At 35.8% G+C, this 26,592-nt stretch overlaps 2 protein-coding genes across 6 annotated transcripts; both read left to right on the top strand.

Annotated features, from left to right (window-relative positions):
- The first annotated feature begins 1,050 nt into the window (after positions 1–1,050).
- Positions 1,051–6,251, top strand: LOC147519742 (putative disease resistance protein At1g50180). Of its 5 annotated transcripts, none has more exons than XM_086591298.1 (6): positions 1,051–4,041; positions 4,419–4,456; positions 5,284–5,393; positions 5,463–5,748; positions 5,854–5,957; positions 6,048–6,251. In XM_086591298.1, the coding sequence occupies exon 1, from the start codon at positions 1,371–1,373 to the stop codon at positions 4,038–4,040; it is 2,670 nt and encodes an 889-aa protein (XP_086447424.1). In that variant the 5' UTR covers positions 1,051–1,370; the 3' UTR covers position 4,041; positions 4,419–4,456; positions 5,284–5,393; positions 5,463–5,748; positions 5,854–5,957; positions 6,048–6,251. The 5 variants fall into 5 exon arrangements, with proteins under 5 accessions (XP_086447424.1, XP_086447422.1, XP_086447425.1 ...); XM_086591296.1 differs by having other exon boundaries at positions 4,374–4,456; XM_086591299.1 differs by lacking the exon at positions 4,419–4,456 and having other exon boundaries at positions 1,052–1,302; positions 1,402–4,041.
- A 3,501-nt stretch (positions 6,252–9,752) lies between these two features.
- On the top strand, positions 9,753–12,304 carry LOC147519741 (mitogen-activated protein kinase homolog NTF3-like). The gene is made up of 3 exons (XM_086591293.1): positions 9,753–10,150; positions 10,324–10,761; positions 11,297–12,304. The coding sequence occupies exons 2-3, from the start codon at positions 10,339–10,341 to the stop codon at positions 11,978–11,980; spliced, it is 1,107 nt and encodes a 368-aa protein (XP_086447419.1). The 5' UTR covers positions 9,753–10,150; positions 10,324–10,338; the 3' UTR covers positions 11,981–12,304.
- The last annotated feature ends 14,288 nt before the right edge of the window (positions 12,305–26,592 follow it).

Below are 26,592 nucleotides of genomic sequence, written 5' to 3'. Positions count from 1 at the left end.
TTAACAACTTCCATGACCCTCTTAACCAAAACTATTATGTTTCTTCTTTATATCTATTACTTCTTCCTTTAAAATGATAATATAATTATTTGTCTACATGTATTTCAATTTAAAATGTAATTTTAGTGAGGTTTGAGTACAATGAATAACAAATTCAACTCTCGATGTACTTGAGTTCATTAGATTGTGGATATGCATTTAAATTTTTGGACTTATACAAGATTATTACTTAGATTGGTTGGACTTTGAGTTTGTAGATTATTGACATTTTTGTAATATAAATGAGTTTTTAAACCCGATGATGTAAAAAAAAAAATATATATATATATATATAGGCCCTAAAGCCTTTAAAGAGGGCTTAGGGTAGGGTAAGCTTCGAGGTTTAGACTCAGGACCCGCCCGACCTCGAACCCTATGCCGACTTTTAGGTAGGGCCGCTACCCGACCCTAATATTTGAAAGGCTTTAAATGTTTAGGGCCGGGCTAGTCCGACCCGGCCCATTGCCCACCCCTAGTATATGCACTTTATTCTTATTAAACTACAGGCTATAAATGGAAAGGAAAAAAGTAAATTACTATGTTGTCTATTTGTTTGCCCACTCATCTATTTTTTTCTCAACACTTGTTAAGGACATTATGGGTACTGAAAAGGCTGATTATTTTTAAGATGGCAGGTTATTTATATTAGTAGAGATATGGATAGATTATGTGTTTATCATTGGGTTTTGGACATTATTTCGGTGATCCCTTAATCATTACAAAATGGAAGTAACACACCACCCTTTGTGATTTCTTTTTAATTGAAGAATATTCCGTGAGCGGAGAACATTTTGGGAGAAAGTTGGTTTCTGTCTGTCTGTCTTCATCTCTTTCCGCTTTTTTCTTCGTTTTTCTCCCTTTTCCTCTCCCTCTCCACTCTAAATATCCACCCTTTTCCATCTCCCTTCTCCCAGACTATCTTCCTCTAAATATCCACTCTTCCTATTTTTCTCCAAATAATCTGTTTGGTTGGTTTCTGTCCTCCCATCTTCCTTTCTTACCCTCTCTTTCTCTCTACGGACTCTCTCTCTTCTTCTCCCTCTCCGCTCACTCCCCCACTGCTTAATAAACTTCACACTCATGTTCCTTGTGGTGACTGGTGAGGGTTTGTTTGACTTTTAAGTATAAAAGGATTCCTATGGTGAATTTGTGGTCAGAGTCAACAATTGTTATTAAAGAGAAAATTGGAGTTGACTTGTCTAGTTCTCTTATCTTTCGTAGATTTTAAAACAAAGAAAAGAAATGAACCTGTAACTCTGTAAGGTACAAAGTCTGATTATCTGAAGTTTTAAACCTTGTTATTTCATTTCTATTGGTAATTGAAGAACACGATGGCTGAGTCTGTTGTTGCGTTTGTTGTAGAAAGACTTGCTTATTTGCTGCTTCAGAAAACATCTTATTTGCATGGGATGCGTGATCAAGTCGAGGAGATGAAAAATGAGCTCAAGTGGATTCAATGCTTCTTGAAAGACGCGGACTCAAAACAAGAAAAAGATGAAAGAGTTCGACTCTGGGTTTCAGAAATCAGAGAAGTAGCTTATGATGTAGACGATGTAATTGACACTTATATCCTCAAGATTGAGTTTCAAAACAGAAAAGGCTTTGTCAAGAGAGCTACTTCTGTGCTGAATAAATGGAAAGATCTCCGCACAATTGGAAAAGAGATTACATCGATCCAAACTAGACTTCACAATATCTCCAACAACCGCGAAAAGTACAGCATTATTAAGACTGGTGAAGTTATCAGTTCTGCAAATGAGAGTACAAGGCGATGGCGGCGACTCCTTCCTCACATGAAGGAAGATTCTATAGTTGCTTTGGAGGAAGATACTGCACAAGTAATGGCCCAATTAATGAATGAAGACACAAAACTCCGCGTGATTTCAATTATTGGCATGGGTGGTATTGGTAAGACTACTCTTGCCTTTAAAGTTTATAATCATCATGGTATCAAGAGTTGGTTTGATTGCTGTTTTTGGATATATGTTTCGAAAGAATACAATTTAACAGATATTTTGCGGACAATCTTGGTAGAATTTAATGGAATTAATGTAGATGAAATGGGGATTTTCAATCAGTGGAGTGAGGAACAGTTGTTAAGAGAGATATATGTTTTTCTTGAATCGAAACATTATTTGGTTGTTCTTGATGATATATGGAGTACAGAGGCTTGGGATGTTCTAAAACCTGCATTCCCGAATGGGGAGAAAGGAAGTAAAGTAATGCTTACAAGCCGGAACGTTAAAGTTGCTCTCCATGCAGATTCACAAACCAAACCTTATGAACCACAATGTTTAACTGAAGGTGAGAGTTGGGCTTTGTTTTGCCAGAAGGCATTTCCTAATACAAATTGCCCTAGCAATTTGGTTGAGCTAGGAACAGAGATGGTGAAAAGGTGTGGGGGTTTGCCTTTGGCCATTGTTGTATTGGGAGGATTATTGTTGACAAAAAAGACTTGGGATGAATGGGTGGAGGTGCATCACAACATCAGTTGGCATTTGCATAAAGGCGACGAAGATCGAATTTCAAAAATATTAGCATTAAGCTACAATGATTTACCTCACCACTTGAAATCGTGCTTTCTCTATTTCAGTCACTTTCCAGATGATTCCAACATCCGCGCGAAGAAACTGATCCGTTTGTGGGTTGCAGAGGGGTTCATACCTCAAGAAAGAGAAGAAGCCATGGAAGCTGCTGCTGAGAATTGCTTGAAGGAGTTGATTGCTAGGTGCATGGTACAAGTTATTGAAATGAGTTTTGGGACAGTTAAAACATGCCATGTTCATGATGTTTGGAGGGACTTCGCGGTGGCAAAGTCAAAAGAGGAAAGGTTTCTGGAGATTCTAGGTGGGACTGGGAGCATAAATGATGCTCCCTCAGCTAAATCTCGCAGGCACGCCATCCATTCGGACTATGAAATCAGTAAGTACATTTCCCTTAAGAATATCAACGGCGGCCTTCGTTCTCTTCTTATTCTGCAGAGTGGCTTCATAATTTCACATAAGCACTTGAACTTTATGTGGAAGAAATTCAAGTTACTTAGGATCTTAGATTTTGGAAGTCTAAGTGTTAAATACTTGCCTAATGACATTGGAAAGTTAATTCACTTGAGATACTTGGGGTTGAACGGAAGTTGCTTAACAGAAATTCCAAATTCAATTGGTAACTTATGCAGCCTTCAAACTCTTGACTTGCGAAGTAGCTATATTGCCAATGCTTCTCCAGAGTTACCTGATGTAATATGGAAAATGAAAGAATTAAGGCATCTCTTGTTTGATATAAATTATGGGAAGGGCTTGAGGATCGACACTTTGAAAAACCTTCAGACTCTTTTGAGCATAAGGTATGGGAGTTCAATAGAACAAGGTCTGATCAATTTGACTAATGTTCGCAAATTAGGAATATATGATCTCTCAACACAACAAACTAATACCATTTTCAAATCTGTTGTTAAACTCAAATTCCTCCGCTCCTTGTCATTGTCTTTGTCCAGTGAGGAGATCTTTCAAGATCTCTCACAACTTTCGTGTTGCCACCGCCTCCTTAAGTTGTACTTGTGGGGGCGGATTGAGGTACACCACCCAGATGTCTTCCCGCCAACTCTCATTAAATTAACCTTGCATGCCTCTCAACTTGAGCAAGACCCAATGGAAACACTGGGGAAGCTACCAAATTTAGTCTCTCTCAAGTTACAACGTAATGCATATAAAGGAAAGGGGATGGTTTGTACTGCGAAAGGCTTTCCTAGACTCCAAACTTTCCGACTCCTGGGCTTGTATGAACTGGAAGAGTGGACAGTGGTCGAAGGAGCAATGCCTACTTTTATCCATTTGGAGATTTGGGATTGCAAGAATTTGGAGACGCTTCCAGATGGGCTGCGGTTCATCACTAGCCTTCAGAAATTGGTGATTGGTTTGATGCCAAAGGAGTTCAAGGACAGAGTTCAAGGAGAAGAAGAACTATACAAAGTGCGACACATACCCTCCATCACATGTTATTGAGGTAATGTCTCTCAGCTTGGTGAGCTGTTTAAAGGTCATTATATTCTTATATGATTTTCATTTCTTATAACGAAATTGATGTACTGCAACCTCATTTTAGACATTCCAGCTAACCAGATTGACTGCATTTAGCAACAACGGGTTAATTTTAATAAAAAATAATTGTTTAGCAGTAGTTAGTTCATCATGTTAGAGATCCGTTCTATTGTCTTTTATATATCACCCTGTTTTGTTTCCTCTGTTATGTGAAACTTCGATACTTCCTCACACAAACTTGATTCAGTTCTTCTGTGCATGTCAAGTAAAATCCCTATGTATTTCTACTTTCAATAGGGTTGGGCATTATAGAGTGCATGACTTATTTCTTTTCTGGTGAAGATGGCAATATGCTAAACTGCTGAAGTGATCATCCACCCGTAAGCAGTCCATCATTTTCTTTATTTCCTTGTGCAATCAGTCTATTATCTTTGGCATTTGTCTGCATTCAAATATTATATATTTAGTTCACAATCCATACTATTTTGCGTCGGTTATTTATCTTCTCACTCAATTTTGTTTAATTTTCAATAACGGAAATGATGTGTCTGGAATTGCTGTATTTCAATCTCGTGTTTCTCTGTGCGGGTTAATCGCTAAAAAAGGTGCCCTAATTTCAGCCACCTGGATGTTGAAGTTTCCTATAATAAATCCTTGTTTTCACCCGTTCTTCTTGAAGTAGGTAGAAGAGACTCAAAAGATTTTTAAGAAAAAGTTAAAAACCTAGATCACACACACTAGAATATTTCGCGGCTGAGACAAGTAAGAATTCCAACGACATATGGTCATATTGATCCTCTAAGAATTCTCAGGTCTGAATTTATTTTTTTATATGAATTTCATGTTCAAGCAAGTATAAAGCTATTTGCACAGTCACTGGGTCATCTTAGTTGCTGTTCCCATGATACTAACCGTTTCTGATCAGGTAATAAAATTACATAACCTAAAACAGAACTCAACCTAGACGACCCGGTCTAATCTATTAAAATCGATATACAAGGATTGCATATACACAAGGGCTTATCAGGCTGAAGGATTAGAACATGTCCCTACCATTTGCTACTTCAAAAAGAACATTCAAAAATCAAAATGCTACACAAAGTAATTGCTCCAGTATTTAGGGTGTCTATTAACAGTAAATTAATGTACAACTTATTGCTGAAGTTTCATGAAACGCTCCATCAAGTTTGCTTTCCTGTATTTGCAGTATCACAGCTCGTTAAGATTGTACCTCACTGAGATCAACCTTTACATGCTTGGAAAAATAGCTAGAGGAGCTGTTCATTACCAGCTTCGGCATAGGATTTTGGAATCAAGGTAAATGAAAAACAAACTCTTCTCTGATTCCCCATTCTCGTATTTGAATATATTCATTATGTTTTTCAGGCATCTTGCATGAGCACACAAACAAGAGAAGGATTTTTAGCTACAGAGGCATTGGAGCTACTGGCCATCCGCGTTTGTTCATATTGTAGTAAATGTCTGTCTGTAATATGATTCCCGAGATGGGATGCAGTGGTCATCATACAATGTTTTCTCTGCTTAATTCAGCTGACTGCTGACCTAAGCTGTATCTGTACTGTTGATGATTATGTTGACAACAAGGGAGGCTAAATCGAAAATCCTTTGTTGGGTCTGGTTCACCATACGCATATGGCATATTTGATAACTGGTACCCATTTTTAACTTTTTGAACTACCCGCCTATCTGGTCATGATGAGTTGGAAACTTGGAATCAATTGCATCTATCTCATTACTTATGTTCTTTTCCTTTTAGTTACAGGTGTCTTACATGCCCATAGAGGAAGATACAGAACTTGTTCACCAATCTATTTACCATATGCAACTTTAAAGATGGAGCCAATGGTGAAGCTGCTAATGGTGATTCTCTTTTCCCTTACTTCCCTTCTTATTTTTTTTAGTTTCTTCTATTCAGGGTTTCTTCTTAATTCACACTTTGGTGTTCCTCAGTTTTTGAACTTGCACCAAATGGAGGAAGAACTCTGGAGAGAACTTGGTGAACGGCACTAGAAGTTCTACCTACTTGTCCTTGGCATGTCAATAAAATTCTTCATTTGAAGTACTGGCTGTCTTACTACCTATGTAAAATCCTTTGAGTGGAGTCTGCGTGCCACTAGTTATAGATCTTATGTTGATAAATGCATATTCGAAGCAGCAGTTGGTAGTTGATTCTAAGCATCACTCTGATGAAACAAGTGGTTTAAGTTGACTAACTTGCATACCTTAACGCATTCACGTAATCACATCTTGTAAGACCTAAAATATATATATATATATATGGGGAGGGATACAACCACAGGTACTGTAGCCACATTATGGGCACAGTGAATCTCGGCCTTTCATCTGGTGCAATCCAATGGATGTGACCAAAATTTGACTGAATCAATCGCGAGTTCTAAATCACGAAATATGGGAGGGTATTTTAGGAAACAAAATTTGACCGAAGCCAAAAATAGAATTTGCTCTCCAAATAGAATCGCGATTGCTCTCTCCTCTCTCTTTCTCTCTTTTGAGAAATTGAAAACAAAATTTTTCAAAGTGCAATCTATAATGGAGGTTCATTTGGCATTTTGGATCTTAAAGGTAAATGCTTAACTTTTCTGTAATTTGTTTAATTTTTCTGTAATTTGCCTACTACACTTTAATGACAACTAACGAGCACTTCCCCGACTGACGATAGAGCTCTATTTTGAAGAAACAGAGAGGTTGAAGAGTTGTAGCTTTAAGTTAGTGGTATTAATGGAACTAATATTGAGAACAGAGATTTTAGCATTTCTTCTTTTGAGTGAAATTTGGAAATTTGAGGAGTTGGGGACGAAGTTAAGGGATTTGGGTTTTTAAGATTTTCTGTATGATATCCATACGTACTTCAGGTACTTAGATCAATTGGGAATGACATCCAAGTACAATACTAAAGTATACTGTAGGCAGACTTTAATTGGTGGGAACTATGGTCTCCTCAGCACGACAACGTTTGTTCCCAATCCTGATTATTACAGGCAAGAAAATTTTCATTGAGATTGAAACGGCATTTATACTTGAGTGATACTCTAATTCTAATGTCCTTCCTCCGTTGATGGATTTATTATGTTCAGTGCACTACTGTGGCATTGGTTTATGGGCAAAGGAGTCATTGCTGCTGATAGCAATTCATCGCCATTTTTACGCGTTTATGCCCATTGTTCCAAAGGAAGAGTGAGTTCCATATTATTATTTTAAATTGCACCAAAAAAGGACTGCAGAATCATAAAACTATTGGCTCACAAATGAACTTCCAACACCACATAGATGTGGTGTGAATGCATGAACGAGCTGATTTTGTAGAAGTATTAGAATATCCAGGGTTTAGTGAATTTTTCTTTGTTTCGGTAGACAGCGTTGTTCTTAGCTAGCGACACCCTAAATTTATGGTAAGGTTCTCATAGGTGGGATCTTACTTATTAAATCTCAACTTGTGCTAATTTGTGACACTGCAGGTTGCAATCGTCATTGTTATGCAGTTTGTATTAAACAAAAATTTCCAGTAAGCTATATGTGACCTCCATTTAATTGTGGAAATCTGATATTACAACAATTCAGGATATCTGATATCAAAGAAAGCTTCCTTAGAATGAAAGTTAGCCATGTTGAATGGGTGCATGTTTTTGTGTATAGGCCAGAAAAGACACCGTCATCTTTTTTCAGACACGTGACCTCCATTTAATTGTGGAAATCTGATATTACAACAATTCAGGATGTCTGATATATTTTGGTAGGTACCCCTAAAATATTGTTGTTCACCGAAAAATTGTATTCTTGATTGTTCGATATATAGCTGATTTTTGGGACTTTTCAAGACTGTTAGACTGTGGTGTACGGCGCACTTGGAAAACAGAAATTTGATATTTAGGAATCCAACGAAATTTGCCTTTGTTGGTGGCTAAAGTACTATCCATTGAATTTGTGAAACATTAATCAAAACTCGGTAGTGCCTTGCATAATTAGTTTGCTCAATACCGCAGCCATGGACGCACGTTAAGACTGGAGAGTGAAAGAAACGAACTCAGAAAAGCACTAAAGGCGAGCATACGATCCAAAATCTATACTTTGCTAAAAGTGGAAGAAAAAGTGACCATAGTGACTTAGAATCATCAAAGTTATCGTTTCTCCAGCGAGACTATTTGCTAAATTAGTCCGCATAAAAAAATAAAATATTCAGCCGGCCCAACGAGAAAATGCCATGCGGCCAAACTTCGCTTGAAAAGTTAAATTTTTTGGAGAATGTCTGGGAAACATTCAAGGGTGTGATGGATTACGGGATAAGCAAGGTCCAAATAACATAATATTGTCAAACAAAAGCATATTTTAACAGAAAAATACTTTTTTTCCGTCCAATCTTAGCTGGGCCTGGCTAACTTGGCTTGCATGAAAAGAGTCGTGCCATGCAATGCATGTTGTTTATTATATTGAAAACGAAAATTATCGATTGAAGATTCAGTCCTACTTTTGTTCAATGACGTTAGCCATGATTTTGAACGACTTTCAAGTTTCAAAAAAAAAAAAAATTGTGAGCCGCATTCCTTTTCGCTTGAAATAGGGTAGGTGCAGCCTATACGAAATCGAAATATCAAGGCTTGGAAAAGGTCCGAAATAGTTTTCCGTTTTTTTTTTGGGGGGAGGGATTCAGTATATATTGAACTGTTGGTTAAAAACTTAAAATATGTGGTCAAGATGGACAATACTTCTGGTTATGTGAGTGAAGGATCAGACTTGATTGATTACTTCGGATTACTTCGTCCCGTCCGTGTTTGAAAGCGAAGTGGTTCACTGGTTCATGCAATCATGCATAAAGACTTGGATAGGGGCGGGTAGGTATGGTCCAAGATCCTCCAATATGACATTCTGCTCGTGTAAACAATAGAACAAGCAACATGTGTATTTTCGATTAGAACAGAACAAGCAACATGTGGTTGCAGTGGTACAGATTCAATTCATCATAAACTGTTAGGTAAATAAAATAAACTTCATATATCTCGGCATCTCGCTTGTTTCATGTTACACATCCTCACATGTCCTCGTTTTCCAATTGCAAATCTTATCCTTCTATGATTTTTAAGTTCTAACTTCGATGATACTAGTACAGCACTATGGCCACGCTGTCCACAGTACACCAGTGCGCAATTTAATCATGAATTGTACACTTGTAGACTTTCCGACCAAAAAAAAAAATACTGTAGCCTGATTGTTAGCCTGCCCTGCATTTTTCTAGTTATAGTTTAGCACTTCAGCGTGATTGTACGTGCACGGTTAAGAACAAGCAGACGTAACAAATACATCTTTCAGTCAAATTTGAGACTAATTTTTCCAAGTAATAAGATATTTAATCAAGGGAAATATTTCAAAAATCAAACGCCTCGCAAAGTCTCAAACTCTTGAAATCCATCTATCATAATAATCAAGCAAATTAGTTGTTACCATATAAACTGTGTCTATCTCAATATCTCACTGCATCTAAACCATGAATCGTCGACAAACCATTGAAGATATATGTCAAGATATTCAGGTATCCGATATTGATCCTACCGGTGAAATGTATTAAGGTCGATATATATAGGGAAAGTCAATACGGTCAAAATTTCGTCATATATATAGAGTTAATAGACCCAACTGACCAATGACCACCACCACAAAGCCGACACGAAGCTAGTTTAGTTAGAGCCGATAGTGATTTAAAGTTCCTTGACAAAATAAAACTCGGATCATGTTTTTTATTTTAAAAATAAGAAAAGGCGTGAGATAATAATAAGTCTTGTTTGTTTCTTCATGAATGAGAATTGGAGAGAGAGAGAGAGAGAGATAAAAAGAGAAAGAGTGAGATGAGTGATATCTTGCCAAACTAAGACATCTCCTAATCCATTCTTCTATCTCCATCTGTTTCACGACGAAATATTTTCATCCAAGTGAAGGAAAGGAAGTTAGATGTAGGGTGGTGTAGTTTTGTACACCAAGGAAAATATTTGTGTTTAACGGCTCGAATATATGTCAACTTTCCAATAGTGGTCTAATAATTCAAGGTATGATGGTAATATTTTTTTTAATAGAAAATGGTTCTTGTTGAGATCATCAAATGAATTCTCTTTAATTTAATTAACAAGAAATAAAGATGGGTTTTTTTTGTTTTTTGTTTTTTTTTTCTTCAAAATGCTGAAAACTGTGGTTGATTTTCGATGATCGTATGAATTTACAGTGATTTTGGTGAGATATGGCGAATTATGTGGATCCACCGAATGGAATTCGGTCCGGAGGAAAACATTATTTCTCAATGTGGCAAACGTTGTTTGAGATCGACACGAAATATGTTCCAATCAAGCCGATTGGTAGAGGAGCTTATGGTATAGTTTGCTCCTCCATTAATCGAGAAACGAATGAGAAGGTTGCGATTAAGAGAATTAATAATGTGTTTGACAATCGCATTGATGCACTCAGAACTTTACGGGAATTGAAGCTTCTTCGGCATCTTCGACATGAGAATGTGATAGCGTTGAAGGATGTTATGGTGCCAGTACAGAGGAGGAGTTTCAAGGATGTGTATCTGGTTTACGAGTTGATGGATACAGACTTGCATCAGATAATCAAGTCTTCTCAAGCACTTTCTAATGACCATTGCCAGTATTTTCTATTTCAGGTATGCATTTTATTTTATTTTCACTTTAAATGCTAGTGGTACTTACGTTATACCTAAGGGTGTTTCCATCAGATAATCTAGTCGTCCGTCGTGCATTTCTTTCTTTCTCCATTTATTAATTAATCATCCAAAAAATGCAGTTAATTTTACCTTACTATAAGGATGAAGTTAATCCACATACTGGGTGTATGTTTGAATGATAAATCATCTGCTATCTTAATCCTTGTTAGTCCGCAAATATATACTGCTTGTTAAAATGTTATCAAGATGGTAATACTGCATGGTAAGCCAACAATCTACGCTACTTGGGCCGATTTTATGGTTCCCGTTTTTCTTAAGCTCTAGTTTACTAACCGTTTTGCAACAAACAATCAAGATACATTATATAAAGTTATCAATATTTTGCACTGAATCAACCCTATGCTGGCCTATTTCTCACATGGAAGAAGTATTTGAGGAAGTATGTCATAACTCATAAGTACATCTGGGAAGCATTTTACCCAGTAAACTAAAACGTTTTGACACTTGACTTTAGTTGCTGCGGGGGCTGAAGTATCTCCACTCTGCAAATATCCTTCACCGGGACCTCAAGCCTGGTAATCTTCTTGTCAATGCCAACTGCGACCTGAAGATATGTGACTTTGGGTTGGCACGGACCAGCAGTGGCAAAGAGCAGTTCATGACCGAATATGTTGTCACACGCTGGTATAGGGCCCCTGAACTCCTGCTCTGCTGTGACAAATATGATACCTCCATTGACGTCTGGTCTGTCGGGTGCATCTTTGCTGAATTACTTGGTCGGAAACCCATCTTCCCTGGTACTGAGTGCCTCAATCAGCTCAAACTGATCATTAACGTTCTTGGTAGCCAAAGCGAGTCTGATCTCGAGTTCATTGACAATCCGAAAGCCAGGAAGTACATTAAATCACTTCCCTATTCCCCTAGGGCCCCACTTTCCCATCTATATCCGAGTGCCAGTCCATTGGCAATTGACTTGTTGCAGAGAATGCTCATCTTTGATCCTTCAAAGCGAATTAGTGTCACTGCAGCACTCCAACACCCTTTCATGTCCTCTTTATATAACCCAAACTCCGATCCACCTGCACAAGTTCCAATTGATCTTGACATAGATGAGGACTTGGGAGAGGATACGATCAGGGATATGATGTGGACTGAAATGCTTCACTACCACCCAGAAGCTGCTTTTGCATCCACTTAAGTTCTGTGTTGTAGCCATAACCACCTCCTCTGGTCTCCTGAAAAAGATAAGGAGCATGTTATCGTTTGCCAGAGGAAGAGTGTTATTTATCTGAAACAAGTCTTCCATTTTGCCCCCCCTTTGAATGAAAACTTCTTCAGAGCCTCGTGTTATTAATTCTTGAGCTTTAAGATATATTTGAGTTGTTTTGTAAGATTAAGCTTATCATTGTAGGTGACTTCTTGAGCTGTATATAATTATAGTTGTACATCAGGAACTCACCATTGTGCTTCCATATGTATGGTTATTTTACAACGACAAAGTTATGAACCAAGATTATGTTTCCATTTGCTAAGCCGAGCATTTGAACAGATGTTCGGTAATGGCCACTTATGACTGCTAAACCCAAGTCATTGTACTTCTCGATAGCCAAACAACAGATCTAGCCACCAATACCTCACATTGGCAAAGGCTCACAAGTCAAATAAGTTTTAGTTGATGTTTAGCCGTTTAGGTAGCTTAAGCGTAAGCGCAACAGAGTTAAGTCAAACATTAATCGGACATCTGTCTAATGTCTAATGTCTCCGGTCCAAAGTCGCCTGCCTAAATCTATTGTGTGCGTGCTTTTTTTTTAGATAAAAGGAAAGAGCTCTTTGCAATTGTTACATCCATACATAAACTAATAAGCGAATTTGTTTTCGCAAGGTTAGTAAAATGAGGAGGGGCTTGCTGCCCTAGCTGTGAGTACATGTCTACATGAGCAATAATATTCGAGTCTCTGCAAATATAAAAGATATTAGGGTTAGTTAGTGTTACCCCCACTAGATGAGCTAATTAGGATTTTCTCCCCACTAGATGGACAATTAGGGTCTTTTTTTCTAAATACACACTAAAAAAACACAGTCAACCCAAGTTAACTTTTATTTTGTGTGTACTTGGAGGAGACCCTAATTTCCTCATCCTGGTAGAGGGAAATCCTAATTGGCTCATCTAGGGGGGGGGGGGTTGACCCTAATTTCCTCATCTAGTGGAGGAAAATCCTAATTGGCTCATCTAGGGGGGGTTGACCCTAATTTCCTCATCTAGTGGAGGGAAATCCTAATTGACTCATCTAGTTGGGGGTACTAGTTAACCCAAGAAATTACAATGATCAAACAAAGAGATACTACAGTAAATATCGTGTGCATCAAGATCTAGCTCCCCAAGATAAATTTCTTTCCTTTTTCTCTATGACTTTACCTAGGTGTTTGCAGTCTGTCAAAATGGACAAATATCGGAGCTGCAAACGTCGACACAAGTCTACTTCTCCTCGAATGGCTCGTGCCTTTGCCTCGGTTAGCGGCACTGGTTCTCTCATGTCCTGCACCAATACAATATCCAAAGTTATTACATATAGAAAAACCGAGGCCTGTTTGGTTAGTTAGAGCATCATCAATGCGATGCTATAATTCATTTCTAATGTGACAGTTAACAATTTATTTGGCAATTATCATCACCAAAGCGCTGTCAAAACATCGTTTTCATTTTCAAAATTGTCAAATCTGAAACCAAATTCGTCAAGAATATATAAATGTCTCGCACGGGACAACTTGTCCCGTCCAAGAGTGGGACTGGACTACTTTTGTCGTCCATCATTTTTTTCTTTTTTTTTAATAAAAAATTAAACCTTCTCGATTTTGTACCGTTGATCTTTAATACCATTGGGCTTTTGTACCGTTGGGACTGAACGATTTTAGAAGATTTGCAAAAATTGTACCATTGGGCTTTTGTACCATTGGGCCTGAACGATTTGAGAGGATTTGCAAAAATTGTACCGTTGGGCTTTTGTACCATTGGGCCTGAGCGTGTACTTGAGTGGTATTAGATTATGTTTTAGCGTACTAATTTATTTAAATTTTATGTTGTAATCTGTTTTTATTGTTTACGTGTATGTTTTTCTTTAAATAAAATTGTATTTTGTTTTAATGAAAGTATATTTTCTTGAAAAAATGTGTTTGTTTATAAGTTGAAATTAAAAACAAATCAACTTAACTAGAAATGAAAAACATTACAGTTTAATTTGAAATAAAAACACAAAACATCTTATAAAATTCTACTGGAATTAAAAACACATGCAAAACAATTAAAGGCAATACACTAGGGAATTAAACAAAATACAAATATTACATATCCTACACTTAAATTCTAAGAGATACGACTTGTTTCTCCACCACTCATTGAAGGATTGCATTGATCGCATAAGCCACACCTAGGGCAGAAATCTACTGCTTCCTTACAAAAATGACATACAGGTATGTCAACTTTTTTTGAATGATAGATGTTAATATTTGAGGGACAATCATCAACATCACACTTTAGAAGTTTGTCTTCCAATGTTCCATCATCATTGCTAGTTATGACCATTATCATCATCATGTCGCAGATTCGGGTTTTGGGCATTTGATGTTAATGTATGGACATGAAGTAGCGTAATGACCAACTTCCTTACACCACTGACAAATCTCAAGTGTAGAAATGTGGACAATATTTGATCCGCCCATATTGATAGTTGAAGTTGAGATAGAAATTGAAGTTGAGAAAGATTAGAGAATGAAAATGAGAAGTTGAAGTGAGGAATGAAAATGACTTTGAATATATATACAAAGGCCCAATGGATAGAAATATATCCGTTATGAATAAATTCCTATATCCATTGGGAATAAATGCCAACGGATATAAATTGATCCTCCCTTGGGAATAATGCCAACGGATATAAAGATATAAATCGATCCTCCCTTGGGAATAATGCCAACAGATATAAATTGATCTCTTTTGGGAATAATGCCAATGAATATAAATTGATCCCTCTTTGGGAATAATGTCAACGGATATAAATTGATCCTCCCTTGGGAATAATGCCAACGTATAACGTAAAAATTGATCCCTTTGTTTTAGTGTATTTTTACTTTATTATGCAATGCAGTTTTGGCTTGGAGGCCCATGAGCTTAGTAGTCACGTTCACATGGGCTTGATTGTTCACATGAGAATTTCTTTGTCTACATAACAAAAAGCATGTATAGATTATAAACTTGCTATAATAATTAAAACAATGTAATAATTAACGCAATGTAATAATTAATTTAATGCATAAAAAAATTGGACATAGCCTCCTTTGTTTAATCAACATAATTCACATACCTAAACCTATTAAGATTCTAAAAAACATGCTCAAACCCTAAAAAACAACAACAACCAACAACAACAACAACAACAACAATGACATCACTAAATTATTACAAAATAGTGCAATATAGCACTATGGAGCACTACCCTGACTGCTCTAGCCACTCCCTCTCCGTTTTCGCCCTCTCTTATTAGGAGCACTGTTTTGCTGCATGATATCAGTAGCAATTCTCTGAAACATCAACACAATGCAATTAAAATCTAAAATTGGATATATAAAAAAAATTGAAAATGTAAAACATATAATAAAATTACTAAGGCTTCCAATTCGTTTGTCATCTCAGTCATCCTACGCTCAGCGTTTGCTCTTTGCATTCGTTCTTCGTCTAAATAGCCATAATACTGTTGAGTGTGCTCAATTAAACTAGCTCGAAGCCCCTGGTTGATTTGCATTTCATCTGATAATCGAGCATGCACTGTTTCTTGCATTGTGTCAATATTGTATATAAGTTAAATATACATAGTGTATTTAAATTAACATAATGAAATATAAATATACCTCATTAAACTAATGTAACTCAGATACAAGCACCGAACGCTCCAAGTAAAATGTGCTATCCATTCCCTGAGAACTAACAACGCGGTATGACCATGGGTCATATGGATCACTAGGTGGGGGTGTATAACCATGATATACTCAACATAATCTGTAAAACACAACCACGCACTCTCAACGCGCGCGATACCGTTCAATCAAATTCTCTGAAACATCCATAGCACGCATATCTGTGGGTGGGAGAGCAGGAATATATGTATATCCAATGGTTTGCATAGTTACCCTATTTCCAAGGAACCAAGCACATATATCAGGGGCTTGCAATATGAATCTTTTTAACGACATTAGAGTACTATGCTGACAGATATGCATATTCTCAAATTGAGAACTTGGCTACGAACTCCAAACAATAGATCTCATACTTTTCATCTCTATTTGGATCCTAGTAGCTTGAAGATCATTATAGACCTCATCCCTTAATCTAGCATGACCGTCTGCAGCCCATCTCTGTGGGCGAGGCCATAAGTCCTTATCCCAATCATCTCTCAGTATAGGGTTTAAGCAAGCCAAATACTCATACCACCAGTACTGAAATTGTCACAGCCCAAATTTCTAAACAATACTAAAAAAAAAAATATATTTGAAATATAAATATCTCAAACATCACTATATTCAATTGTCTAAAAACCCAGGCTATGGACGGGTGGATACTACACATGCCAAAACCGAAAACCCACATCATAAAAGAATCTTAACAACAAAAATAATCTCCAAAATTCTCTTTATTACTTTATAAAAAAATCTATCTTCCGTCCCAATAAAACATCAAACCACTCTAAGAATAACAGGTCTTCAACATCGAATTTTCATGTCATATGAAAAGAAAACTACGTTATTACATACTTCCAAAAGATCAGACCTAATAAAATAACCTCCCGGACTGCTCCAGGCAAGAATCCAAATCACACGCTGCGGTTCCACTGCCTTCCACCTATGTTCCCAAGAACACACCCACGTTGCCAAAACAAAGCAAACATGGGTCAGCAAAATGGAATTTGCTGGTATGAGTAGACTAACCACATATAACTATTTCCAGTCTTTACTTATCAAACCATCACTTTAAATATATCCTAACTTAATCATTCTCAGCTTGGAAGATAGGTAGTTCCGTCATTTCAACCAGCATAGTTTCTTCCCAAGCAAGACTTCTATTTTATTAACTAATTATAATAACTTGTTTTAATATCTAAAATATTGAATTAAAACTTACCGATATCCACTGCTGTATAAGGGTAGGACCGCGTCCCTGTACAAAATGTTATTTAGTCCTACCCTCCTGCAAAAGAAAGTTAGAACTTCTATTTAACATATGTAGATATCCTATAGTTATTCAAAAGAAAACCCAAACACTCACATAATCAAATTAATACCACTAACCCGCAAGGCGAATACCTTAGTTCCTTTCTAGGGCAGTCCAAACAATCTGGTCATTCATGGCACATTCAATAAATACTCCTATATAACGCTAACGGGCCATTTATGGCACATTCAATAAATGCCCACCTAATATATGACATCAACAGTCATAAAACTCAATTTCAAAACTTAAGGCGTAGAGAGTTCTAAAAGAGTGCGGTAAATTTTGTTTACGCATTATAGAACTTTATTGCATATATTATTTCAGAGAATAAAAGAGTATCTTGATTCATGTATTTTTTGTTTACGCGTTATTAATTAGATTGATGTCTAAGTGTCATAGCGTTGCATATCACAAAAACTGAAATATCACATAGCAATTAATACACATACACACGTATATATAGAAAGGTCTTAGCCTAAAGCCAAGCATGCTAAAAGCCCTAGACCTATCCTAATAGCCCAAATCATAATCCGAGTTAAAAGGTCAAAATGGGTCAACTAGTCAAAGTCAACCCTGGTCAAAAATCAACCCTGGTCAAAGTCAACTCTGGTCGAAGTCAAAGTCGACCTGCCAAGAGTCAACAGTAGTCAACCAGTCCCAAACTCTTCTAACCCAAAAGCCCAAAGTCTAAAACAAAAATCCAAATTGAAAATCTAAAAATTAAACATTCAAGCCCACCCATGATTGGGCCCAAGCCCAAATCGAGATTTACTATTCATCTTCCTTCCTCACCAAAACCTCCACCAACTCTAGCCACCACCGGCCATCACTCAAGATGAGTTGGTTCTACCCAACCCACACTAGAAATGGTTCGGCCCAAGCCCAACATCAAAAATGAATTTCGCTGTCATCTTCTTCCTCACTCCACCAGCGCCACCACCACCACAACAGCCACCACCGGCCACCTATAACCAAAATGAACCCAGCGGTTTTCATCCCCACGAAAAACCCCACCTACCTATACCAACAAATCATAATTTCCTTATATTTGTAAAATTGGATCGACGCCATTAAAGCTCTCTCGAGCTTCCATTGTATCGCTTCGGCACAATCGAGCCATCTCCACTCAACACACAACCCTCAACACCTTACCCAACAACCTCCATGTTCAATTCAAACAACGAAAACAAATCCAAAATATAGAATTCATCAGACATCAAATGAAAACAGTTTACATTCTCAACAATCAATAAGTTTTTGATTAAATCTAAGCACGATGAAATACTTAATTCCATGGAAACTCGATTCCATTTATAGTTAAACAGAAAGACAACGTCTTCCATTTTCCCTCGATATCAGGGACGAGGTTCTTGATATATCTGTTCCTTTGCGTTATACATCTTGTTTTCCTTTATATACCATATAGTTCAAACAATAACATGTTTATACGACCAAATTTCCACAACTTTACAATCGAAAACAAAAACGACGATCCAGCAGTAAAACAGCGTATTAAAGATTTTCAAAGTGTAATTTTTTTATATATTTGAAAGCATCTACTCACCTTTAGCGCGCTCCGACTATCAATCAGCTACCAGAAAAACCTTCCTTTTCTTCTTTAAGAAAATCCCGTTTTTCTGTATAAAACTCTCGCTGTATTTTTCCCCAAAAACTCTACGTGAGAAAACTCACCGAAAAACAAGGACAACACTTATCTATTTACCTAGGAGGCTTTTATCCTTATCTGATAGTTATCTATATTTAGTTTAACCTATTATCATTATTATTATTATTATTCTTATTATTATTATTATTCTTAGGAAAATAAAAAAAGAAAAACACGGGGTGCTATAGAAATAATCAAATGAAAGTGTATCTAATTTAAATTATATAATATTTAACTAACAAAATAAAAGCTTATATCTTAAAAGTTAAATCCTATTGAATTACCTGTAGTATCCAAGTAATTCCGTTGCATTGCTTCCCCATTTGATTTGTTTGTACAAACAAACAAGCCCTGTATATAAATATGCCATGAAAGCACCTCCCCAGTCAAAATCTTCCAAGCTATCAAGGTCTACCAAAGACGCTAACCAACCACCCCAAACCTCAGATTTTCCTGTTGTAAAACCCACTTGGCCAAAAAAATATAACAAAAAAATTCTAATAAACTCATCCTCCTCCGTAGAGTTTGGGTTCAAATATAGGGCATCAACTTCATGTTCTAAACAATATTCATAATCTAATCGGTGCATGAATTTTTCTCTGATGTGCAGGTTCAAAATGTATCTGACATCCATATTCCCTTGAACAAGTCTACCTTCAAAATCAAACAACGAAGGCAGTAGAGTCTTCAACTTTTCAAAATCATCTTCGATACTTGAATCAAACAAAACTGGCTTCTTTTCGCCCACACTTAAACCCGTTAGCATTGTAAAGTCAAGTGGTGTGATACCAATCTTACCACATGAAAGGTGAAAAATGTGTGTGGTGTGCCACCATCGTTCCGCCAATGCAAATATCGATTGGACGATCGGTCCAATGCTTCATTACCGATATCAATGGACCAAAAGGTGTTCCCAAAATTTGAGCTCTTACGTGCTCCATATCCTCCCCTCTTTCCACTAGATGACTCTAGAAGTCTTTAATACTCGGCATTGCGCATCTCCATTTCGTCAAACTTATCTTCTACACGTTAAGGCATTTAATCAAACAGTTAGTATACGATAAATTCTAAACGCGATTTTAAATCAAAATCAATTAAACAACGTTCATAAACTCATACTTACTCCATCAGTGTTATATAAACACGAAACATGCTTGTTTGGATTGAGAGCCAACGTCGGATAATCAACAATACTTAATCTTCGTGGAAAATTGAAATCATTTTCCGGTACGAGTTCACTCTCATTTTCCCGATGATTTGAATTCCCAACCCACACAGAATACTCTTCTTACGTCAGCTCGACAACGTTGATCCATTGCAAAAAATAGAAACAAATTTGGTTGAAAAACAAATTTTTATTTGGTGATTGAAGGGATGAGTTTTAAGTTTATCTCATGAAGCTCTTGCAGGAAAATGTTACTGGAAGCTTATGATACGAATTCACGCGTTTTAAATAAAATGTGTTTCAATAGGGGACGGGACAACTATTCTCATGTAAAAAAAACTTTAGATTGGCACGGGACAACTATTTTTGTCCAAATTTTTTTACCAAAATTTACATAAAACGCGTTAGTTTTTCACATGATTTTAGAAATTTTGAAGTCCACAAACTGCTGAAGTGTCACAACGAAAAATGAAAATGTGTTGATGATGCTCTTAGTGTTGTTATTCCAAGAAGTAGTGTTTGTTGCTATTATTGACCTTATGAGCTTTGAAGTACCCAATCAAAACTCCAAAAGAGAAAACCTCAAAAATGGCCAAATGGACTTGGCAGTTATTGAGACTTGACAGTTGGGATTTGGGACGGTCTCCGTTTTTCTTTTGAAGAATAGGTTGGGCATAACAAGCCCCAACTTTTTATCCATTCAGATATGGACTTTAAAGCAACGTTTCCAAGAATATCAATTTTTAAGTTCATCATCCCCAGGGATTATATACCAAAGCTGTACGCCTGTAGTCCTTTACCTATGCAAATTAAAGTTTCGTGGAGTCCTTTGTCACTTTTTGTTGTTTGAAACTACAGTATTTAAAATCTTGCGCTGGAAGTTGTGTAGCATCAGTTGTAAAATTACTCGGAAGTTATACAACTGTTTTTGTTGCAGTATGTATGTAGCCATATGGAGATACCACATTCTCTGCTTCTTGTTTGCTTTTTTCTGTTCAAAAAGTTTATACGCCAACTGATTTTGGAATTCAAGCCCAAAACCTTGGAGGCCTTTCTCTGGGCTTGTTTTCATTTTTTCGGGCCCAATCCGAAGAAAATTTGCACCCCTAAGACCCATGTCCACTGAATCATTTGATACTTTGAATCTTTGATAGTAATATTGTGCAATTGAATTATATTCTAAATAAATGATGGGCTATTTAGCTTTTGAGCCACTTTTTAATTGGATAATTTGCAGTTGGTCATCAATTGATCGTTTATTTGCATTTGAGCCAAAATTGATAGTTGACTGCATTTACTTTGAGTTGACCGTCTTGTTCCATCTATAATTTCTTAAAAATGGCTAAAATTCCCCGCGCATACCATACACGTGACTTACTTGTGGACCAAACGCAAATATTACATAGTATGACCAAATACTAAAAATTCTAAGTAATAGTCAAACACACAAAATCTAAGATTTGATTCAATGCTCATATATATAAAAATCTTTTTGTGACCACAACTTAACCAACGTACATCATACATCTAAGCCAAATTAATTATATAAATTATCGGAAAAAAAAAAAATGAATTAACATACACACGCAAATACGATACAAAAGTGATGGGTGGAAGCAAAACAAAATGCATATTATTAATTTTTACATAATTGTACGAATTAAATAGTCTCGATCATTACACAAATTGTTTTGTAGTAGGAGCAAAACAAAACCAAACGCAAATATTACATATTAATACTAAACATTTGGGATTGTCATAATTCAATTGTTATTTGATTCAAGCTGAGGTTATAAAGTGTTTGTTTTTCATTAGCTTTTATACTAAAATAATTGTAAGATATTGTTCAAATTGGACTATCTAAGCCTAAATTTAAATAAGATTCTTACATCTATATAAAAGATGGCCGCGATTGTAGAAGCAAACCAATTGGGTTGAATTTATTTACAAAATTGGGTTACAAGGTGGTGTCAAATTAAATAGTCTAGATCAATTAGGCAAATTGGTAGTAGAGGAAAAAATCAAACTTAGTAGGAGGTTAATATTATTATGAATCACATTTGGGATTTGTCATAATTCTGGTCGGATGGAAATTATCATTTTAATAATTTCACCCAAAAAAAAGGTTAAGAAAGTGTTTGTTTTTCAATTCACAACATTTTTTACAACATAAAAAAATGGAATCAATCAATCAAAAAATAAACAAAAATAAAAAAACTTTAACTTTCAAAAAATTGGACTCGTGATAAAATGATAAAAAGCCATTTGTAAAATTTTTTCTATAGCATGATAAAATGAAGATGGGAGAGAGGATCTTAAAGCAATAAAATATAAACTAAAAAGATAAATTAATACAAGGATGAATGATTAATCTTTTCCATAATTCAAAGTTGAATTCGAACTTTTGATATTTAATGTTCAAGTGTTGAAATTGATGTTGAACTCATAAGTTTGTATTCATATCTCTCAAATTTCTACAAAAGTTAAAAAAAAATATAAACAAAATACAAAAATATTAGAGTTAGAGTCTTGAAATTGTGTTGGTCAACGGCTTTTGACACGGTGCGGGCCGAGCGGCTTAACGGGTCGGGTTTGAGCATAGAACCTACACCCATAGCCCGACCACATAAAAACGGTGGGGGGCGGGGCGGGTTTGGGTGGCGGGTGAAGACCGGGTACCCTACCGATGATGGGTCAACGGTTTTTTTTTACACTCCTAGGTTGAACAACCTATTGTTGATTCAATTGCTATCATTAGGTATAAATTAGAATATAATAAATATTTGTAAAAGAGATCGAGTGAATATTTGAGTAGCTAGTTTATCCAATTAGAGAGTTTTAACTTTCAAGGAGGTGGTGGTGAACTTATGCTAATGGAAAAGGTGGAAGAATAGAGGAGTATAATAGATAATATAATTTTTTAAGAGTGAGTTTATAGACGTAACAATGGGAGAATATTAACACTCTAAAACTATTGTTAATGGTACCAAAAACATAAAATTGTACATCCCAATTAGCAGCTAATAATTTTATGTCAATTTAGAGTTGGTTATTGTGTTTAGGGTCAATTATCAATTACATGAAAGATGTATCATAATTAGAGCATACAATCGTAATTAGAACAAATTTAGGCCTTTTATTAAATGCCCAAGTCTTATCTCAAAATTAAATTAGGATTTGACCCCAAACTTTAACGGTAAATTAGAATTTGATCCTATGGGTAAATGTGTCAATATATAAAATATAGATAGATAATAGTCAATTTTGACCTAAATGCAAATAAACGATCAATTAGTGACAAACCGCAAATGATCGAATTAAAAAATAGCCCAAAATCTAAATAGCCCATAAATTATTTATTTCTTTGTCTTTCATATAAGATCTGGTTTTTAGACTCGTCCCACAAACCACGTGAACAATAAAAATAAAATGATAAGACGGCCGGGGGCATTTAGCCTAAAAATTAAAGGCTCCTAAATGGAGGCTTGGAGTTTACAGTAATGATACAAAATTAGGATTCATTGATGGCTTTAAGTCTTTGACAAGAATGAGTAGATACATGAACCTATAATTAGCAACACAGATATAAATAAAATGATTTTTAAATTAAAAGCAGTCAAAAGTTTAGGGAGGAACCACTACTTTCTATAGCTTCTACACTTGTATGATTAATTAGATGACAAAACTAACCAGTTTTAGTGCTTTTATAGCTTTCATGACTCGAATAAAGTATAAGATGAGTAGTATGTTGAGTTAAAATTGCTGTTGGGGGGTCTCTATCTTCAATCTTCAAATGAATTCTTTAGTATTCAGTTGTCATGAATATGTTTTGCATGCAAGTCTCTGCAGTCTGCTTGGTATAGAGCATAAAGAAAGGGGTAATCAGGAGCTTAAAAAGTTAAAAGTGTTATCATTCGCATGCTTAAACCGCGCCCTGAAGTCGATCATTCCATGGATACAATCATACCAAATTATTGTGAGGTTGAATAGCGACAATGGATACAATCATACCAAATTATTGTGAGGTTGAATAGCGACAAATAATTAAGTTTGGAGTGTAGCTAATTACGTGAGGTATTGATCGAGAATTTCCCTGTAATTGTAAAATATATGCATCATCTTTGTTACCAGATCGATAATTAACGTACTTCGGTAGTTCTGTTACATTTGTTGGTGTATCAAACACAGCAAAAATGTCATAGGATCGGATCTTTATTACCACATAAATATTCTTGGCAGTGAAACCAAGTTGGGGGATTGGATAAGATATGAACCTTACGGAAAGAATGTTATTTGTCAGGACTCAGGACTACTACAGAGAAAAGTTCAAATGACAACACTACGTACTCTTAGTATACGGCTATACCCCCACAGTGATGGATCTTGGGAGTGGCACAACCGCACAACTGGCAACACCCCAAAATTTTGGAAATACAATTATTATATGGTATAATTAGTTAAAGTGTTGTAAGAAATATAAAAAATGCTTGAATCTACAATGGTCGATCTACCCCCAATTTTTTTTTTGGTAAGTTTGAGCTTTGAACTACTGCCGCTGCACCCAAACTCAGATTTCTGGCTCCGTCTCTGGCCCCCACAGAGTGTAACAACAATCTAGTTGCATCCATGACCTTTTCCTCATAAAGGAAATTAACCCAAGCTGCTTTAGAAAAGAGGCTACAGAAATAAAGGCGATAAAGTTGGGAGGGTATATGTAGACGATCAACACCCTTTGCTATCCCCAACTATAAAGTGGAAGATTCATACTTGCATGAAAATGTGTTTAACTGTACATCAACCACCAAACCTTCAAAGAATACTTGCAGAAACAGGAAAGTGCTAAGAGTGATGGATACTAAAGTAAGAGGAGATCTTTATGACAAGTCTAAAATCATAAAGTTAGTGGTCGATTAAAGGGATCTCTACTGCGTTGTGAAAACGAATCTTCCTATAACACACCACGTTCTAAATTGTAGCAATACATTTTGCATTTTACCCGCAATGCAAGATATATAAATGGTATCCTTGAAATTAAACAAAGGTATAGTACCTGGATAAAGAGAGAGAGCGCGACAGAGAGAGGTCCCATTCAAGATATATTTTCTTCTCTACCACCGAAAGAGAAAAAGGAAATAGAGTTTTTCTACATGAACAAACAGTTTTGAACAAACTCAGAACAATTAAACTGACGTGGCAAGCATCACATGCTCTTTACTTTTCAAACCAATACTCTTTGTATTATAAAACAATCCAAAAAAAAAAAAAAAAACTACTCGTATTCTTTGAACAATGTTTTGAACTTCAATCAATTTCTCTGTGAACTTGTACTCAAAAAAAAAAACAATTTTTAGATATTGAGTATATATTTTTTGAACAATGTTTTGAACTTCAATCAATTTCTCTGTGAACTTGTACTCAATTGTTAAAGAAACATTCAATTTTTTAGATATTGAGTATATATGTTTTGCAATAGTAGTGTTATGTTTTTTAATAGTTGATACAGAGTTTGAATTTTTAAGTTTTGGAGTCTTATAAAAAAAAAAACATAGATGGATGAAGATAGAGAGCTAAAAGGTTATTCAAAAGATTAGAGATGCATTTTAAAGAGAGAATGGGGTAATCAACATAAACAGTGGCAGAGCCAGGGTCCCTTTTAAAAAATACTATTTTGTCTCGTCTAATTTTAGTTGGTTTTTTATTCCCTCAAAGTAAAAAAACCGAAAAGCAAATAGGAAAAAATAAAAAATAAAAAAGCAAACCAAACCCAGCCCAAAAACCCGCTGGCTTACGTATTCTTTTTCTCTCCCAAAAATAATAAATTAAAAATAGAAACCCCAAATATTAACCTCATGCACTCTCTCTTTTATTTAAAATAAATAAATAAATAAAAATAAAAAACTCTTCACGTACTTTCTCTTTTGGTGACTCCGTCTCTCACTCTCTTTGAGGACGGCTGTAGTAAGTTTTAAATAAATTTTCTAAACTATTGATGTGTTTTTTTTATGGTATTTTGTAGGTTTAAACTTGATGCTTTATTTCTCTTGAAATTTAAAGTAATAGATTACATTGGTTTATTGCTACTTAAGTATTGTTTAAACAATTATGTTAAAGTATTTTATCAAAGAAAAGTCATTGCTAACTCAACCAATACTGAACTCAAAAGATGTTAATAATGCTGAAATAAGATTATTCTCAAAACAAAGTCACCAAAAAACTGAAGATGGTAGTTGAAATATTAGTTAAAAAAAACAATGAATTTTGTGATTGGGCTTGAAATATTAGTTTTAAAAAAAATTGTATGTTTAGTTGTGGTAGCTCACCCTCACTTAATTTCCTGGCTCCACCACTGGCCACAAAAAAAAGATGGAATTGTTTTTTTTTTAAAACTGTTTTGCAACTTGAACAGTGTTGTAGCTAAATAAGTTACATGATACTTGCCACGTCAGTTTGTTCAAGAGGGTTTGTTCAAAATAGTTTGCTGGTACATGATATTTATTCTTATATATTATCTGATAATTCTGATTGTATATCTTTGTCAATCACGTAATATATATGATGATTCCAACGTTGGTAACCTCCGAAAATGAGTGACATTGTTGGTTCTAAATGAGAAAACGTTAAAGTTTCTTTTGGTGCCTTGGTGGACTACTGGTGGTTTGATTTTATTGGTCGACACACGTTTCGGTCACAAGAAGTGACAACACATATTTGTTAAACCACCAA

The sequence above is a fragment of the Coptis chinensis genome, chromosome 2, assembly GCF_015680905.1.
Source record: "Coptis chinensis isolate HL-2020 chromosome 2, ASM1568090v1, whole genome shotgun sequence".
Classification (NCBI taxonomy): Eukaryota; Viridiplantae; Streptophyta; class Magnoliopsida; order Ranunculales; family Ranunculaceae; genus Coptis; species Coptis chinensis.
The sequence above is the reverse complement of the archived record's forward strand: the minus strand, read 5'-3'. Positions and strand labels throughout refer to the sequence as shown.

Coding starts and splice junctions, on each gene's coding strand:
- LOC147519742 (XM_086591298.1), top strand. CDS start 1,371: ATGGCTGAGTCTGTTGTTGCGTTTGTTGTAGAAAGACTTGCTTATTTG.
- LOC147519741 (XM_086591293.1), top strand. CDS start 10,339: ATGGCGAATTATGTGGATCCACCGAATGGAATTCGGTCCGGAGGAAAA. Junction 10,762..11,296: donor GCCAGTATTTTCTATTTCAG/GTATGCATTTTA, acceptor ACTTGACTTTAG/TTGCTGCGGGGGCTGAAGTA.